General features: G+C 45.7%; 1 protein-coding gene across 1 annotated transcript in view; it reads right to left on the minus strand.

Moving 5' to 3' along the window:
- Window positions 1–12,307: 12,307 nt before the first annotated feature.
- The window catches only part of NCMAP (non-compact myelin associated protein), a 32,675-nt gene continuing 25,725 nt past the window's right edge, over window positions 12,308–19,257 (minus strand). The window contains exons 4-6 of the mRNA XM_004603698.2: window positions 16,346–16,431; window positions 14,606–14,690; window positions 12,308–13,951 (exon numbers count right to left, since the gene is read on the minus strand). Coding sequence (XP_004603755.2) covers window positions 13,804–13,951; window positions 14,606–14,690; window positions 16,346–16,424 — 312 coding nt within the window. The 5' untranslated portion in view covers window positions 16,425–16,431 and the 3' untranslated portion in view covers window positions 12,308–13,803. The remainder of the gene's footprint in view (window positions 13,952–14,605; window positions 14,691–16,345; window positions 16,432–19,257) is intronic.

Below are 19,257 nucleotides of genomic sequence, written 5' to 3' on the forward strand. Positions count from 1 at the left end.
CAACAAACAAACCCAAAGCGTAAAACAAAAATACAGGCTGGAGAGACAGTATAGTGTACAGTGGATAAGGCACTTGCCTTGCACGTGGCTGACCCCAGTTCTATCTCTGGCATTCCTTATGGTTCCCCAGACACCAATAGGTGTGGTTCAAGAAAAAACCCCAAAACATAACAAAACAAAAGCAAATGGTAAGGAAAAATAAAAGGAAGACCCAGGGATATTGTTCAGTGGTAGAGCACCTGCACTGCATTTGCATGTGTGTGGGGCTGTAAGATCCCCAGCAGTACGACACTACTGGCATGATCCCCAGTGCTATAACAGTTAGCCTCTGGCATACCACACTCAAATGTACAGCTCCTGGACGTGTTGAATAAACAAAGCAGCCCTATACACATCAGAGAAGAAAATCAATTTATAACATGTTATATATGGTAGTATAATTAGAAAGATAAATGGGACAAGGAGCATGGAGATAACTCAGTGGTAAGAAAGTCTGCCTTGAAGGTGTTGAGCTTGATTCCTGCTACGACCCCACGTGCTAAGTGCAATCCTAGTGGCACTGCCATTGGAATTCCTGGGCAACAACAAAAAGTGTGTGATCTCTGTTGCACCCCAATAAAGTGTGCAACCTCCAGCAACACTGCAGCTAAATTTGTGAGCATGGCTACCCTGTGTCCATGAAAAGCGATTGTGCCAGCCTCAGTCATCACAGTTGTAGTGACAATAACAGTGGCAGAACACGTTTCACCTGAAGCCACAGGCATGCCATGAATCCTGAGTCCCCCCAAAAAGGGACTCTTCTGGAAGAGACCACATGAGGGTATCTTGAGAAAGGCCTGTCTGACCCTTTTAGGGAGACTGGTTCATGGGGAAGGAGGATCTCCTGGCCAAATGACTGACAAAATGACTTCTGATCTGTAGTCATATGTGTTATCCATTGCATATGTGTTATCCACTGACCCACACATACAAAATGACTTCTTAATACAAAGACAATGTCATAATATTTTCAAAGTGTTGAAAGAAAAGCACTTTGAAATTATCATTTTACCTCTAGCTGTACTGCCATTTAAAAGCTAAAGTAAAATCAATTATTTAGTCAGTCTTCAGAAATTCTGGAACATGAAGACCTTTGAAATATCTTTGTGCTTTATACTAAAGAAAGGATGAAACAAGAGAACTAAGTCCAGGAGAAAACTGATATGGGGAATGAGTGAGTGTGAATATATGACTTAAAAATTTTAATATCAAAAATGTGATTTTTCCACTCTGCCACTCAAAAAAAAATACAACATATAGAACTAAAATCTCACTGAACCTGGTAATCAGATAGATCAAGTTAAAACGAATGTTAGAAACCGAAGGTAATTCAAAGAGTCAGCAAGGACAGGGTGAAAGAAGGATTACCCATAAATTGCTTATCCCAGTTTTAATTCTGTAAGCTTTTTCTCTGAGAGGCCTTTTGGCTGTGTTTACTCAACTTAATTACCTATGTGTGTCTTATGACTCAAAATTCTACTCCCGGGCATGTAAACCATCCCATATCCTCCATCTTTCATTTCTGAAGTTCAAAAGACTTCTCACACAGATGGTAGGATCTATTTGAGAAAGCTCATACCATGCTATATGTGTAGTAGGAGTTGGAAGGCAACCTTTGTGTTTATCATTAAGGAGATAAGTGAGAAGACAAGGCATTTGATCAACCACTTATGGGGGTGAGAACAATGAACTCAATGCAATGAGCAGGAAAACAATGATTGGGATCGAGGTGATAGTACAGGGGTTAAGATATTTGCCATGTGTCTCATTGACCCTGGTTCAAACCCTTGACACGGCAAGCATCTAGTCCCCTGAGCACCCCCATGGGTCACTCTTAAGCCAGGAAGAGCCCCTGAGCATTATTGGATATGACCACCAAACAAAATTAAACAAAAGAAAAATTAGTATATAAATAATTAGTATATAAATAATATAAAATTAGTATATAAATAAGTAGATAAATGTGATAAAATTAGAAACATTTGTTATCAAAAGATCCACAAAAAAGAGAAAAGAGACAGGCCTAGAAGGGCTCAAAGGGCTCAGCTGTGCATGTGGGAGGTCCAGTTTCTATCCCCAGCACTGCATGGTTTCCTGGCTACTGCTAATGATGACCCTGGACTTAGAGCCAGGAGTAGCCCCAAGCACAGTCACATGTGGCTTAAATAAAGCTCACCCCACAAAAAGAGTAGGGCCAGAGAGACAGGGGTTAAGGCACTTCCCTTGCATGTGGCTGCCTCATCCCTCACCCCCTAGCACCACATGTTTGTATGTATGTATATATATGTATATGTACCCACATATATACATATATTACCAACACACATATATGCCTATATGTGTGTATATACACATATATACATATATATGCACGTGTATATATACACACACATATATGTGTGTGTATATATACATATATACACACATATAGACATATATATACATATTTATTGCCACCACATATTAAGTTCGAATTGCCACCACATATTAAGTCCGAAACACTGCTGACTGTAGCCCCAAAGCCAAAGCCAAAAAACAAACAAAAGTTCAAGCAATTTGCAATTTGCGAACTGGGAGAGGAGAGAGGTTAGAGAGGTGAGATAGCAGAGAGTTTACTGGATATCTGTGAGAAAAATAGGTGCTGCTGAGGGTTTTGGCCTGAGCCCTGGAAGAAAGGAATGGTTGTTCACTGAACAGGAAGTTTCGGGGAGCAGTAGTGAGGTGGAAAAATCCTAGAGTTTGTTTTGGACTGTGTTTGAGATGGCTGTTTGATGTCTGAGTGGCGACAGTAAGTGGTATAGTGGCTGCTTATGCCTAGAATTTGTGGGAGAATTCTGAACAGGAGTTGAAGCATGTGGCTGTTTTTTTGTTTGGGGGTACCTTGGGGTGTTCAGGGCTACTCCTAACTCCATGCTCAGGAGTATCTCCTAGGGGTGCTGACATTGAATCTGAGCCTCCTACATGCAAAGCATGTCTTTAGCCTGTTGCACCCTCTTTAGCACATGGTGGATTTTAAATCATGGGATTAGATGAGTTGCCAAGGGAGTCACGGAGCCAAGAAGTCAGAGACCAAGCCCTGAGGCACCTTATTTAGGGGCGGTGAGAGGAGGAGCCCACAGAGGAGACAAAAGGAAGAACTGGGGTTTGAAGCAAAGCTGGAGGGGGCACCGGAAGCCAGGGAGAGAAGAGTGACACGTTCCTTCCTTCGTGTTGCTTGGGTGGCTGCTGGAAGCAGGGGGCTAGGGGAGTTTGGTGGGGGGAATTGAATGCAGAGGTGCTGTTGAGAGTCTGACTGGAGAGGGCCCTAGAGAGAGGGGAAGAGAAATGAATGAAGCAAGAGAAACAGCACCTTCTTATGGAAGGAGGGCAGAAGATCCAGAGATTTTATTCTGGTTACCACTCTTCTCCCTCCACTCAAAAAAGTGATAAAAGAAGAAAGAGCATGTACATTCATGAGCGTGTGCACACACACACTAGACCGTGGGCCAGGGATGTTGCTGGCTTGGGGAGGGGATAGAGATGCTCAGGAATTACTCCTAGCTCTGTACTCAGTAATTACTCCTAGAGGTGCTCAGGGGACCATCTGGCATGCAGGGGATTATCTTGGTTGGCTGTGTGCAAGACAAATGCCCTACCTGCTGTACTAGCTCTCAGGCCCCCTAGAGGTTCTAGGTCTGATCCCCAGCTCCATCAGGCAATGTCTGGTGGCCTTTGAACAACACCGCCACCACCATTACTCCACAACACTCCAGGTGATGAGATGAGAAATTCTGACTCCATTACCCACATCACACCCAAGTCAGGACACGAGTGAATTTCTGGTTTTTCTTTCTTACGGGGCTGGGATCAAACGTTGGGCCTCAGCCATGCAAGGCCTACCTTGCTCTACCACTGAACCCCATTTCCCTGATTCCAAAGTTCAATTGGTAACTCCTCACGCTTACCCTCTGCATGGCGTCTAGCTTTTCCTGTTGCCTGCAGCAAAGGGGGAGCGAGGGAGGTGAGTGCTGGAGAAGAGTTGGCTCTCTGTGAGCTGGAGGGCCTGGGGACCCAGGAGAGACCATCCTCACTCCTCTCTTCCTTCTTTCCTTTGTCCTGGCTCCTTTCAGGCTTTAGAGATTCAGGGTGAAGTGGAAAACATTAATAAAGTTAGGAGGGACTCCATGTGGCCAAGGAAGATATAGAGCCCTGAATGTTGAGGATGAGAAAACGATGTGGGAACCTAGAAGCAAGAAGGAGACAAGTCAGCCCCTCTATTTCCTCCTCTTTGTTTTTGTTTTGGATGTGGGCCATACCTAGCAGTGCCCCCCACCCCCAGTCAAACCTGCAAAGCCCTTTGCATCATGACCTGGCCCCACTACTTGCCCCCACTCCTCCTTTTGAGGGTGCTGGGAATCAAACATGGTCTGTCACACATGAAAAGCAGGTGCTCTGCTCTTGAGCCATATTCCTGACCCTTTCCGTTTTTTGGTTTTGTTTTGTTTTGTTTGTTTGTTTTTTAGGAGTGTGGGCCCACACCTGGCAGCGCTTGGGAGTTACTCCTGGCTGAGTTCAGGAACCACACTTGGAGTGCTCAGGAGACCCTATAGGATGCTGGAAATAAAACCCAGGTTGGCCATATGTACTAGCTCTTCGGTTTTGTTGTTGTTTGTTTGTTTGTTTCCATTAGGGGAGAACTGCTTCATTCTTTTTTGGAGGAGCCACACCTGGCAGTGCTCAGGGCTCACTCCTGGCAGGCTTGGGGGACTATAAGGAAACTCCCGGCAGTCCTCCCCACTGTTCTATTGTTTCAGCCCCAGGCAGAATTACCCCATGTGAGACTGTAAATACTCAAAGGTTAATATTTGTTTAATCTCTTTGACTCCCATGTGCCTCTCAAGGCAAGAAGGGAAACACTAAAAAGTCTGAACAAGTTGCTTGTTACATTTCTCCCAGACCAGTAAAGAATGGCAGAAGTTTTTCAAGGCAACAGTAGGCCCAGGTAAACGTCACATAAAAGACGGTTTGAGCTGTACCAGCCTCTCTTCCCAAACCCGGACTGTAATCAGACAATGAGGGGTTTCATGTCACAGGAGCCCTGAAGGTCAGCGCGGTTCCTACCTGCTTCTCCCACAGGCAGACTATCAGCGCCCGGCCAGTAGGATCTGCTGACCCACAGCAATTTGTCTCTTTGCCAGAAAATTTTCTGAGTGCGGAGGAATGGGGTGTCCTGGGACAAAGGGCTACAGAGCCAAGACAATGCCCGTGCTGTGTGCTCCACCAGTGGGCCCCGAGACGATTCCTGCCGACATTTTTGTTGGGCTGCTGCACACCCACAAAGTGCTACTTAAAAAAGAAAAAGAACAACAAAACTTGACAATTCCAGGGCGATTTAGAAAAGGCTTTTAGAAACGAACAGATACACAGATGTGCCTGCGACTTGTGCAATAGACTTGAGATTGTTCTGCCAGCCCCCAGGCTCCGACCTCCTACATGAGTGCATGCTGTACACTGCAGAGGATGAAAGCCCAGATGGGATTTCGTCGCTTCAGTGCTCCTTCCTTCAGTGAGAAGTTTTATTTATTTATTTATTTTTTGCCACATCCGGTGGTGCTCAGGGCTTACTTCTGGATCTTTGCTGAGGGATCACTCTTGGCTGTGCTCAGGGTACCAGATTCAGTGCTGGGAATTGAACCAGAGTTGGCTGTGTGCAAACAAGCACCTTAAACTCTGAATTATCTCTCTGGCGCTCAAGAATCTTCAATGCTTCTCTACTCATTGCCGTGTGTGTGTGTGTGTGTGTGTGTGTGTGTGTGTGTGTGTGTGTGTGTGTATGTGCTGGGCTACCCCCAGTGGTGCTCAAGTCTTACTCCTGCTCTGCACTCAGGGATCACTCCTGGCAGGGCTCAGGGGACCATATGGGATGATGAGGATCGAACTTAGGTTGTCTACATGTAAGGGAAGTGCCCTACCTGCTGTGCTATCGCTCCGGCCCTTTTATTGCTTTTTAAATGACTTAATAACTTTTTTCTTTTTTTTCCTTTTTTTTTCTTTTTGGGTCACACCCAGCGATGCACAGGGGTCACTCTTGGCTCTGCACTCAGGAATTACCCCTGGTGGTACTCAGGGGACCATATGGGATGCTGGGAATCGAACCCGGGTCGGCCACGTGCAAGGCAAGTGCCCTACCCGCTGTGCTATCACTCCAGCCCCTGACTTAATAACTTTTGGTTTTGGGGTCAAACATGGTAATGTTCAGGAGATAAGTCTAACTTGGGGTTCATGGGATTCGGTCATACTCAGGGGACCATGTAGTGTGGGAACTGAATCCTGGCCTTCTGTGTGCAAAGCATGAGCTCACATGTATTGAGTCTCTCTGGGCCTCCCTGTTGCCTGCATACTGGAGTTGTTATCCTTTCCCCTTTCTGCCCCCCCCCCCCCAACTCCATCCCTGACCAACCACTCACACCTTTCCTGTGCACAGCTGCTAAGTTGAAGCTTCTCTCTGCAGAGCCCTCCTCTGTCTCACTTCCTTTCCTCCCACTCTCCCCTGGCTCATTCCTCTCACTGTTTCACTTAGTTTAGTGTTAATTCCTCCGGGAGCATTCTTCTCCATCCACCAACTGCTGAACTGAGCGAGGTTCTCCAGTGAGGAGCCTCTGTCATCATCCCTCTGCACTTCCTTCAGGGGCAGAAGGAATTGTGCTCTGTTGTGGCAGTTTTCTTCCTGTCTTCTTCCCTGTTGGATGATGCATCTGTGAGGTTGGGGGATTGATTCAGACAGGGTATACGTAGTCACTTGTTTTATAATAAAGGGGACACTGCAGTAAACAGCAGGAAAAGAATGATCTCCTCGGAAAAGTTCATGACCATCTGCTAGAAAAGAATTGTGCGGCACACGCTGTACTCTCTACAGTACATATGAAACTTCTCGGGTGTTGCTAAGCCCACTTCTCAGAAGTGGAGTTGGCACAGGATGGTGTGTATGTGTGAAAGGGGGCAGGAATAAACAGTAGAGGATCAGTGGGAAAGAAAGGCTGTGGGCTCCCTACCCCATATGTTCCCCAGTAAATCAGGACAGAGGTGACAATATAACAAAGAAGTCTCAGCTGAGCATCTAGCAATGTGTATGTATGAATATTTCTCAAGGGCTAGGAATGCAGTTTATGGGGTATAGTACCAGCCTTGCATGTGTGAGGCCTGTGAGATTTGATTCCCAGCACCACAGAATAAATTAAGGACTGGAGAGATAGTACAGAAGGTGCTTATCTTGCAAGCAGTCAACCCTGGTTCAATCCCTTACACAGCAGAGCCAAGAGTGACTCCTGAGTACAGAGCCAGGAGTAGACCCTGAATACCACTGGATGTGACCCAAAATCTCCTTTCTCTTACCCTGCCTCCCAACCTCCCAAAACCAAAATAAAAATTGTGGGACTGTAGAGGTAGTACAGCAAGTGGGTAGGGCACTTGCCTTGCAGCATCCTATATGGTCCCCAGATCATCCTATAGGTCTCCAAAGCACTGCCAGAGTAATTCCTGAGTGCAGAGCTAGGATTAACTCCTGAACGTTACCAGGTGTGGCCCCCAAACCAATTCCCCCACATTTCTCCCAAAACCAAACTAATTAAAATATAAAAATTATTTCTTTTCAAGATTACATAAAATGGATAATGTATTCATGAAAAGACATTCAACACCATCAGTCCTTTGGAAATCCAAATCAAAACCCCAATGAGATCCCTTCATGATCCTGAGGATGGCTTTACATCAGAGGATGGACAACAGCAAGAATGTGGAGAAACCCTATCCTACTGAAAACCCGCAATAGTGCAGCTTTTTCAGAAAAAGTTTGGCATTTGTTCAAAAGGTTAAAGTGGTATTAATGATGCAGCAATACCATACCTGCATGCCCAAGAGAACTGACAACTTCTGTTCCATATGAACTTGGCCATGAATCTTCACAGTGGCATTGTGTATAGTTGCTGAAAATTAGGTACAGTGCCAGGGGACAGCTCTGGGGCAGTGTGACTGCCTTGTCGGTCCTAGACATTGAGTTGGATTCGTGGTGCTGCCTCAACTGTGTCACGCCCTTTGAGATCCCTGGTACCAAAACTAAGCAAATGGTTGTCATCACCAGGTATGTGGGAACACCAGGACTCAAGCTTGTACCTCCAGCAAATGTGTGACTCTTTTTGTTTTGTTTTTTGGGCTACACCAGTGATACTTGGGAGCTACTCCCTGCAATGCACACAGATCATGTGATGCCAGGAACTGAACCTGGGCCTTCCACAGGGAAAGCTATGTGTTCAGCCTTTTGAGCATCTCCCTAGCTCAAGTGTGCAGGTCTTGGTGTATACTGCGACCAAAGACTGTGAGCACTTCACCTAAAGCATGCCATCCTCAATGAGCACCATATTCCTCTCCTCCCAAAAAACATGTGTGAACACTGATGCCAAGTGCAACAAAGGGAAGGGAAGTGGGGCGAATAGTAGAAACTGTCTAAATGCTCATCAACTGGTGAATGGACAAACAAAAACATGGTATACTCATTCACGAGTATTCTTCAGACAAAAAGCAATCGAAGGGACTGGAGAGATAGTACAGTTGGTAGGGTGTTTTCCTTGCATGCGGCTCACCTGGGTTTGCTCCCCAGCATTTGATATGGTCTCTGGAATCTGCCAGGAGTGATCCCTGAGAGCAAAGCCAGTAGTAAGCCCTGAGCATTGTTGGGTATGGCTCAAAACAACAAAATGAAAAAGCAATGAAGCAGATAGAGAGCTAGTGCACTTGGGGTTAAGGCACTTGCCTCGAGTGCAGCTGATGCCAGTTCAATCCTTGGCACCCATATAGTCCCCCAAGCACTATCAGGAGTGACTAAAGAGTAAGCACAGAACCAGTAGTGATTCACTGCTGGATGTGGCCCAAGGACAAAAACAAACAAACAAATAAAATCCCACGCACCTCACACATATGGAGCCCTGGGTTCAATCCATGGGACAAAAAATAAAAACCCCAAATAACAATTATTCCTCCTCCCTCAATAAAAACTTAAAAATAAATGCATCTTTGGGTCAGAGAGATAGTACAGTGGGTAGTACAGTGCCAGGGTTCAGCTTTGGGATAGTGTGGCTGCCTTGCAGGCTCCAGGCATCCAGTTGGATTCATGGTGCTGCCTAATATGTGTCACTGTCACTCGTCTTGCATGTGACTAACCTGGGCAAGGCACCATATTGTCACCCAAGCTCGCCAGGAGTGATCCCTGAGCGCAGAGTCAGGAGTGAGCTTTGAGTACTTCCAGGTTTGGCCCCCCCAAAAAAAGGAAAAACAAAGAGAGAATCTTTGACATTTTCAGCTTCTCTACCAGGAGGTAGTCTTGGCTTTTTGAGAAGACTCCCCGCAAACATGAGGATGGTCACCTGAGAAATGACAGAGTTTCACTCCATCACCCATGGACAAATGACCTTCCTTTGTCTGTTTCCCTCTCCAAAAACAGAACTAATGATGACTTCTACACATGGGAGTTCTATGGGCTAAAGGAGCCGGTGAGGATAAAGGACATCTCACGTGCTGGCATGGTATAGAAGCTTTGTTAATGTAAATATTCTGGGGCATTTGAGTTCCATTCCAGTCTCCTTCAACCTCAGCTCTCCACAATCCTTGGCAGCTCAGAGCCTCTGTTATTTAACTGCAGACTATAAATGGGATTCCATTTGTAATACTCAAGCCCAGCAAGAACTCTGTAACTCAGATCAAGGTCTGTTGAAGGCGGTTCCACTTTTCTGTCATCCTTAGAAGCAAAAACACAGTGTTTGGGAAGGTCCAGGCTTTCTCACGTGCCCCATTTATACAGTCAGGGAAAGGGAACTTTCAGAAAAGGTACTTTGCTTTCAACTTAATTGAAATCAATTCAGCAGATGTTTGGGTTAAGCTTTTTTATTTTTCAACATTTTTTCTTTAAGCATTAAATACTGTTTATTGATTCAATGGCCAACTCAGGCAGCATTTGGTGTGTTAGAAGACACCTGTCAGAAAAAAAAATACACAGCCTCTTGAAAGATCCTGTCACAACAGGAGCATGATTTAATGTGTTTAGTAGCACCTCAACTTGTTCAGGTAAGCCTTAAAGGATAGTCCATGGTTATCCTCATTCTTTTTTTGTTTGTTTGTTTTTGGGTCACACCTGGCGATGCACAGGGGTTACTCCTGGCTCATGCACTCAGGACTTACTCCTGGCTGTGCTCAGGGGACCATATAGGATGCTGGGAATCGAAGCCGGGTCGGCCGCGTGCAAGGCAAACGCCCTACCCGCTGTGCTATCGCTCCAGCCCCTATCCTCATTCATTTAAACAAAACACTGAATGCTTCCATTCACCTCTGCCTTCCTCTTGACCTCATCTTCTTTCCTCTAAGTTTTTATTTAGAAAAAATATATATATGAGAGTATATTTTCTCCCCTCATAATTCTAGCAAGATTCCAGTGTGAGAAGAAGAAAGGGATGGAACTTTCCAGAAAAAAATATTTGGTTGCTCAGATATACTCAGGAAGCCTATCTATTTGAAACTTGAGGTGTTTTTTTCTTGTTTCATTTTTGCTTTTGTTTCTGGGCCACAGCTGGCGATGCTCAGGGATAACTCCTGACCCTGCACTCAGGAATTGCTGCTGGCAGTGCTTAGGGAGCCATATGGGGTGCTGGGGCATTGAACTCAGGTTAGCCATGCACAAAGCAAGCGCCCTACTCATTATACTATTGCTTTGACCCCTAGAACTTGAGTTTTTAAAGAATGACTTAGCCCAGGTCAGGCTTGTTCTTCAAGCCCATGTTCTCCCTTGAACATTGAACAGAGCAATGTCTCTGTTCAATGTCCCTTGAACAGAGACATTGCTTGTCTCTGTTTCTTTGCCTATTTCTACTCTAGAGAAGCCTGTGTTCTCTCTTGAACATGTACTTCTCCCTTTCCCCTCACATCCTTCTAAGTTTCAATAGAACTTAAAAAAAAAAAAAAAAAAGAATGGCTTTGCCCTGGTCAGATGGCAGCCCACCCCTTCTTCTGTAGCCCTAAACCACAGGGTGAATGAAGCAGGACTCGTCAGGGCTGGGAGAGGCCTTGAAAGGGCTTCTGTGCGTACAATCATGGGAGTCAAAGGAGGTTACCCAAGTGCCTGTCCTCTAGTCTGGTTTGGAAGTTAAAACCTAGACTTCCACCCAAAAGGCAAAAAAAAAAAAAAAAAAAACCAACAAAACCTGGCCTTCCTCTTGTTCACCCCGAAAAAGAATCCACATTCTTTGAACCATGGGTTTTCTACCATGAATAGTAGAAAAGAATGTGATAAAGCAAAAAAAAAGTGCTTTATTTTATGAATTTGCTTTGTTTCGTGGCCACTCCTAGTAGTGGTCGGGGCTACTCCTGGCTCAGAACTCAGGGGGATTGATATTTAAAGGGATGAACCTAGACTTTCCACAGGCAAAGCATGCACTCAGCCCTTTTAGCTCTCTTTCTCCGTTCCTAAAAAGATACATTTCTGAGTCCAAGAGACCTGGGGTTGACTTTCATCTTTATACCTTATTAACTGTGTGACCTTGGACAAAGACTTTTTCTCAGATCAAAATTCCCTTCTACAAATGGGGGGAAAAAAAAACCTTCCCAGGGTTATGGAGAAAATATCCTATGTAAAGACTCAGGTTAAAAGTACTTTGTGAAATATATGGACTTGGTGGTTACTTAAATTACAGTAGCGGGGCTGGAGAGATAGTACAGTGAGTAGTACTTGCCTTGCACATGGCTGACTGGGGTTGGTCCCCGGCATCCCATATGGTCCCCCAGAACCACCAGGTTGATCCTTGAGTGCAGAGCCAGGAGTGTTTTTTATTTTGCACTCTCACCCTCTCAAGAAGTAAACCACAAATAAACAAATAAGAAAATACAGTAGGGAGAAAATATGTGTGGGGAGGAAACTGCCTGTATTTTTCCAGCTGTAATCAAGTGAGCAGATTTATAGGAGGATGGCACGAGGTGGGCGAAGAGGGGTCAGTTCTTATTTCCCTGACTCTCAATTCCCCTCAAAATGAATCTCTGACCTCAAGGAAGACAGTCTCCCAGACTTTGAGGCTAAGAGTCACACTGTGTCACTTTTTTTTTTTTTTTTTGCTTTTTGGGTCACACCCGGCGATGTACAGGGGTCACTCCTGGCTCATGCACTCAGGAATCACCCCTGTCGGTGCTCAGGGGACCATATGGGATGCTGGGATTCGAACCCAACCCGGTCGGCCTCGTGCAAAGCAAACGCCCTACCCGCTGTGCTATCACTCCAGCCCCACACTGTGTCACTTTTATCATAGAATAAGAATTCATCATCATGTTTCCAAGTTTCTTTCCATTGTAAGAGGCACAATTGATTAAAAATTAGCTTCCTCCCGCCCCCAACAGGGGTAATACGAATGGATTCACCAAGTTTAAGGCACATTCTGTTATTGGAATCATTAAAATATGAGGAAATACACATCTTGCAGTGGAGAAAATACCGCCATAGTAATGCTGGCTCGCTCTCAGGCACCAGCCGGTGCTCCCTGACACTCTCCTGAGCCCTTGGTTCCTGGAAACCTGAGGAGGCATTTGTTAGCATGTCACTGTTAGGAGCTAAATATAGAGAGGATGAGTCACATGTCGGAGGTCACACACTCGGGCCTGTAAGGCAAGTCTTCTTAATTCCTACCAGCTTTCCCCTCTCAGGTCTGCTCCCTATGGAGAGCAGTCTGTGAACATGCTTCTTGGAACCTGTCCCAATCTCTTCAAGGGGACCAGGAACAGAGCGTTGCAATCGATTGATATCCAAACACTGGCCCTTGGAGATAAAGCAGTAATGGGAAAGTGAAGACTGTTCAAAAGCCATTCTGAGGGCAGCCAGTGAGACCGAGGGAGAGTTACTCCAGCGCCAGGGGGACAGAGTCGGGAGGAGAGGTCCTGACCGGCCTTCAGGTGGGTTCCAGGCCTATGGACATGGCAACAAACTTTTGTCTCGGAAGCCATCATTGTTTGAAGTCTCCCTTTGCCTCCTAACTTATTTTGGTTTGGGGTTATACCTGGAGACACTTTCCTGGCTCTTTATTCAGGGATCATTCCTGGGGGACTCGAGGACCGTATGGGGTACCAGGGATCAAACTGGGGTTGGCTATATGCAAGGCAAGCATCATACCCACTGTACTATCTCACTGACCCTCCTAACCTTTGACTAATGAATAGGAGCCTTTTGAGAATTCCGTATTTCCTCTGTTTTTGAAGAGGGGAAAAAAACCCTGCATTTATTGGTCATTATGAGCCAGTGAGCAGCCATCTAGTAGTAGAACAAATCACAAATAAACCAGCTGTCATTCTGGTTAGTTCAAGTTAGTTCCTCTGTTCCTGGTTTTGGAAGTGAGGATTTTGTTTTGCCAAGCTGTGTACAGGGCCCTGGTTCCACCAGCACCCCAAAGGCACCCTTAAGTTGTTTGGAGGGGTGGGAGGGAGAGCCACACTCCCATCAGAGTATTCCCTACACGGCTCTACTTCATCAGATGACAAAGGAGCATTCCAAGGCTTTGAGGCAAGGTAACTTCAGGGATAAGGACACAGTGGGAGTGGAGCAGGGCAGGACAGAGGTGCAGGTGCTGGAAGCATCAGGGATGGCATAAGAGAGGTCCCTGTCCACCCGACCGGAAAGCACTTAGTGAAGCTGCCGGATGAGAAAGTGCTTCATGGTCTTGCCTGCAGAGTTTCTTCAGACAGTGGTGGAGAGAGAACCAGGCTGGGTCATCGAGTCTGCGTCTCCACGTGGATGTCCACAGGGCTGAAGGTCACAGTGGCTGGGTGCTGACTGCTGTTGCTGTTTGGGCCCGGGGGAGAAGCTGGGGCTGGCTTGGGGCCCTTGGGCTCCAACTCCCTCCTTGTCCTCATTTTCCTGGAACAAGATTATGCAGATGTGGTTGGGTCTTTCTCTAGGCTGAGAAGGGATCCTGTCTACAGAGGTCGTGAAGAGACAGCAGGGGATCATGTTCTATCACCTTGTTTAGATTTATTTATTCATTTATTTTTGTTTTGTTTTGGGGCCACACCGGGCAGGGCTCAGGGGTGACTCTTGCACTCAGGGATCATTCCTGGTGGTGCGCAGGGAACCAGATGGTATGCCAGGGATCGAACCCAGGTCAGCTGTTTGCAATGCAAGTGCCCTACCCGCTATACTCTCAGTCTGGTCCCTCACATTAATTGCCAATAGAATTTTGCAGTCAGCTACCCTAGCCCTTCAACTTATTGTTTAACTTACTAGATATTTACTTTTGCTTTTAAATCTTTTTCCTATTGACGAATGAGTACAGTGCCAGATCAAGGGCTATGTTAAAGTTAAACTAAAATATAACAGAAATATAACACAACTGGGAGAATGCTCAGAGAGCCAGAATGCTTGCTTTGCATGCAGAAGGACTGGGCTCACACTTCTCTGTGTGTGTACCCCAGGTGTCTGATCACGGTATGCATAGTATTTTGTAAACTTGGTAAGTCTGACATCATGGAAAGAACCATACAATGCCACAGCCCCAGCCAGAGCCTCCTGTACCTGTTGTATATCTTCAGTAGGATTAGAACCACAGCGAAGATGATGATAACAACAACCACAACGGCAGCAACAATGGCTCCAGAACCTACAAGGAGGGAAGAAGAGATGGCAAACATGCCAAGTGAAACAGAGAAGTGTTCTGAGACAGAGCTGGATCCTGGCCATGGGCAACTGGCATCCTCTCTGGGTCAAGGAGACCAGGGAGAATGCCTTGTCCTGGGACACTCAATGCTGCCATTTTCCCAGGACAGAATAGTCCTAGTACTAGTACATGCACCTGTACTCACAATTGGGCTTGGAGGTTATATCTGTAGCATATCATTGACCAAATTCTGCTGTAGGTCAAGTCCTGTTCCTCTCAATTCTAACACAACTTCAAATCTCTTTTTTTTGTGTGTGTGAAATTGGCAAGCAAAACACTCTTTCTTCTTATTTATTAATTTTTTGGGCCACCCCTGGTAGTGCTCAAGGGACCAAGGGGCTGATGTTTGAAGCTGGGCCTCCCACTGCAAAGCAGGTGCTCCAGATTTCTGAGCTACCTCCCTAACCCTTTATATTGTAATTTAAATATACAAAAGATTTTATGTACACATCCACATATACATATATATGCATATGTCTCAACCCTTAAAATATGTACACACATCTAATATTGAACAAAATAAACCACATATAAAAGAGGAGAAATAGTATTATTCTGATTATGAACAACCTAATATAGGGTAGCAGAAGTGGGAACGGTAGGGCTGGAGAGATAGTATGGCGGGTAAGGCATTTGCCTTGCATGCGGCTGACCTGGGTTCGATCCCCGGAATCCCATATAATCTCCCAAGCACCGCCAGGAGTAACTCCTGAGTGCAGAGCCAGGAGGAACCCCTGAGTATTGCCAGGTGTGACCCAAAAAGCAAAAAAAAAAAAAAGAAGAAGTGGGAATGGTGGCTTCCCTTGGGTGTGTGGGGGGCAGTAATTGCAAGAGGACCAGGAGATGGACCATGATCTAGCTTTTGTTCTGGGGCTGTTGATATAGACAGGCCATTTTGTGAAAATTCATCCAGTTGTACACTTGTTGTGCAGTTTTTCTTAAATGTATGTAATCCTTTTATGAAAAATTTACTTTTTTAAAAAACTTTTTTTGGGGAGATGGCTATAGTTGGTGGTGCTCAGGGGCTATTTCTGACTCTGTATTCTGGATTTGCTTATGGTGGCCCTTGGGGGATCAAGAGGTTTGAAGGGATCAAACCTGGGTCTCCTGCTTGCACTGCATGCCCTCATCCTCAGGGTATCTTTCAGCCTCCTGAGTTGTCTCTTTTTCATTTATTTTAAGTAAATGAAAGATTTACTTTATATAAAAACCCCTATATTTAATCTGGGGAGATGGGTTGAGTGTATTGGATATATACAAAGTCTCAGACTGATTACAATGAGCCCCCAGATTTTCCTTTATTTATTCAAGTCACTTTTTTTTTTTTTCAAGTCACTTTTTTGTTTGTTTGTTTTGGGACCACACCTGGCAATGCTCAGGGGTTACTCCTGGCTCTGTGCTCAGGATTTACTCCTGGCGGCGTTCAGGGTACCATAAGGAATGCTAGGGATTGAACCTGGGTTGGTCACATGCAAGGCAAATACCCTACCTGCTGTACTCCAGCCCCCTGGCTCTTGACCTCTACAGCAAGAACTGACTATGATACTTGTCCCATCATGCCCGGCCCCTCCCACACCACCAAGTCAGGATGACCTTACTCTTGTATAGAAAGTCTTCTTCCCTGTTGGTGACATTCAGTGAGACGGGAGCATTCCCCACAGGGGTGGCTGTGGTCATCTTGACCCTAGTGAGAACAAAGACAACATTTTGTTTAAAACCAGAGTGAGTCTTAGGGTTCCTGAATAAGATCTTTTTTGGTTTTCATCTGGATAATCAAAGATTATTAAGACTCATTTTATATGTGTCCAACCATGAACAAATGGTGAGAAATGATGAAATCTCACAGTTCACTGCAATGTGGATGGAACTGGAGGAAGTCCTGTTAAGTGAACTGAGTGAGAGGGAGAAGGACAAATACTGGATAATCTCACTGATCTGTGATACACAGAGAAACAAAACAAGGGAAGGGACAGTATTGAGTGAGGACACATCCTTTGCCTTAAGTCACAAAACTGGGATCACCAAACAGTGAAGGAGGGAAGGAGGGGAATGTCGGGGTGGCCTGGGAGTGGCATTAGGACATTGGTGGAGTGTCCTGGACACTCTGATGGCAGTGAGGCATGGACACAGTGTACGTAAAGATCATAACTGTTCATACCATTGTAAACATACTGCCTAAACCTTAATAATAAAATTAAAAACCGTAACCATATTTATTAAATTCCTTTTAACATTTTTGGTGGGGGTGGGGGATGGGTGTGGACCATAGCCAGTACTGTTCAAGGGCTACTCTGCACTCTGTGCTTGGGGAATCGCTCCAAGCAGTGCTTGGGGGTCCATTTGCAGTGCCAGGGATCTAACCGGGTCTCCTACATATAACATATGCCCTTAGCCCATCGAGCTCTCTCTCCAGTCTTCACAGAGAATATCTACCTTGATTTCTAGAAACAGTGAGGGGCTGGGTGTTTTTGTTGATGAAACTGCAGCCCCCAAAGCCATGTGGAATTTCAAGGTCACCCAGCAGAATTTAACCGGGGGCCAGAGTGATAAGTGCGGTGGATAGAGCACTTGCCTTGCACGCCAATTCAATCCTCAGCATCCCAGATGGTCCCCCAAGTACTGCCAGGAGTTAATTCGGGAGTATATTGCCAGGTGTGGCTCAAAAACAAACAAACCAAAACAAAACAAACCAGCAGAGTGTAACCAGGTTGTTTATCTCTTGCTCTTTCACCAGCCCCAATAATGGTTGGGAAAAATCATTCCCATTTTCAAAAGAAATATGAGACAAAATATACGTAGGCAGTGAACAACTGAGCAAGTATTATTCTGTGGTGGGGAAGAGGGTTTTGTGGGAGACATACACTGAGAGGGGATGGGCACCTCCTGGGTGAGAGGAGTGAGAAGGTGGGTGGCTCGCAGTCCTAAACAGGGAGAGACATATATGTTGAGTAGCAGCCAGGCATTATGCTCTGTCACAGGTGGCTTCATACACACATCATTTATCTTCTTATTTGCTATATTTTGCTTCTGAACAAACTAGGGCCCATTGAGGTTGAGTAAATGGACCAAAGCCACACAGCTAGGAAGTAGGATGTGGAGCTTGGGTTCAAGCACACAGAGAACTGTCCAGAGAAGAAATTAGGCCTTACTATGGTTATTATATCTTCTGGAGAAGAAAGAGAGAGCATATATATATCCATATATGTATTTTTTGGGGGGTGTTTTGGGCCACACCCAGTGGTGCTCAGGCTCTACTCCTGGCTGTGCCCTCAGTGTTACTCCTGGAAGGCTCTGGAAACCATACATGATGCTCAGAATTGAATCCAGGTCAGCAGTGTACAAGGTAAGCGCCTTACCCACTGTACTCTGTCTAGACCCCAAAAAATTGCCTTTTGGCTATTAATGTACACTCTCTTTTTAAACCTCTTATTCCTTTTAATTTTATTTGTGGAGAGGGTTTCTTTTTTTTTAACTTTTCAAAAGTTTTTAAATTTTTATTTGGGGGGGGTGAGATTTTTTAAAAATCAGGTTCATTTACTTTTGTTTCTTTATTTGGATTCATCCTTGTGCTGCATGTAGCCAACCACTAAGCTACCACCATGACCTGTTGTTTAATTGTTCTCTCTTAAAGCATATTCTTTCATCAGAGTTTAAACATATGTACTTCATCTGTATAGATCCATACAATACTATATGCCCATAGATATTGCATATAAAGTGATTCTATGTATTTATTCAACAAATATAAATGAAACATCTTTTCCATGTATTGGGAAAACCCAAGTGAAATAGAAGACAAACCCTTTAAGAGAGAGACAGAGCGAGTGAGGGAGAGAGCAAGAGAGCACGCCACACTCAACCACGGCATTCCATTCCTGGGCTCCAACAAAGCTCTCCCCAGTGCCCACACCCTGGGTCTGGCAGAGAAAGTGCTTTGGAGCCTGTTTCCACCCGGGCTTCTGGCGCAGCTCACTCAACCGCTGTAACAACAGAGTCCTCTCCTCTCCCCCAGTCCTCCTGGACCCTGGGCTGCAGCCCTTAACTCTCCCATTTTGGGATGGAAGCAGGGATTCTACTCATCCATGGGGGACAACTGTCTCTGCAGCTGGGCACTCTGGTCCTGGGGCTGCTCCCTAGTGCCCTCCCCCCACCACATATGTGGGTCTCCCCCTCAGGACGACCCTCGAGCAGAGTCCTTGGCACCCATAGGTGGAGCTCAGCCTTCATTTCCCCCTGCCCTCCTTGGGCCCATGGTGTAACTAATTCCCATTCTGAGCACCAGCTCCTTGAGACCTCCTAGAACCCATGTGGTTCTGCCTGACCACCCCACACTGGCCCAAGGAAGCCCCAAATTTTTGTAAATAAGGGCCACATGTAGCAATGAGGTCCTGACAAGTGGGTGCTCAGGCCAGGTCGTGCTTGGGGGCCACCTGGACCACTCCAGGTTGGGGTGGGGGATGAAATCAGGGCCTTGCACATACAAGGCTGGTGCTGCCCTGCTGAGTTGTTT

The sequence above is a fragment of the Sorex araneus genome, chromosome 5 (assembly GCF_027595985.1).
Source record: "Sorex araneus isolate mSorAra2 chromosome 5, mSorAra2.pri, whole genome shotgun sequence".
Classification (NCBI taxonomy): domain Eukaryota; kingdom Metazoa; phylum Chordata; class Mammalia; order Eulipotyphla; family Soricidae; genus Sorex; species Sorex araneus.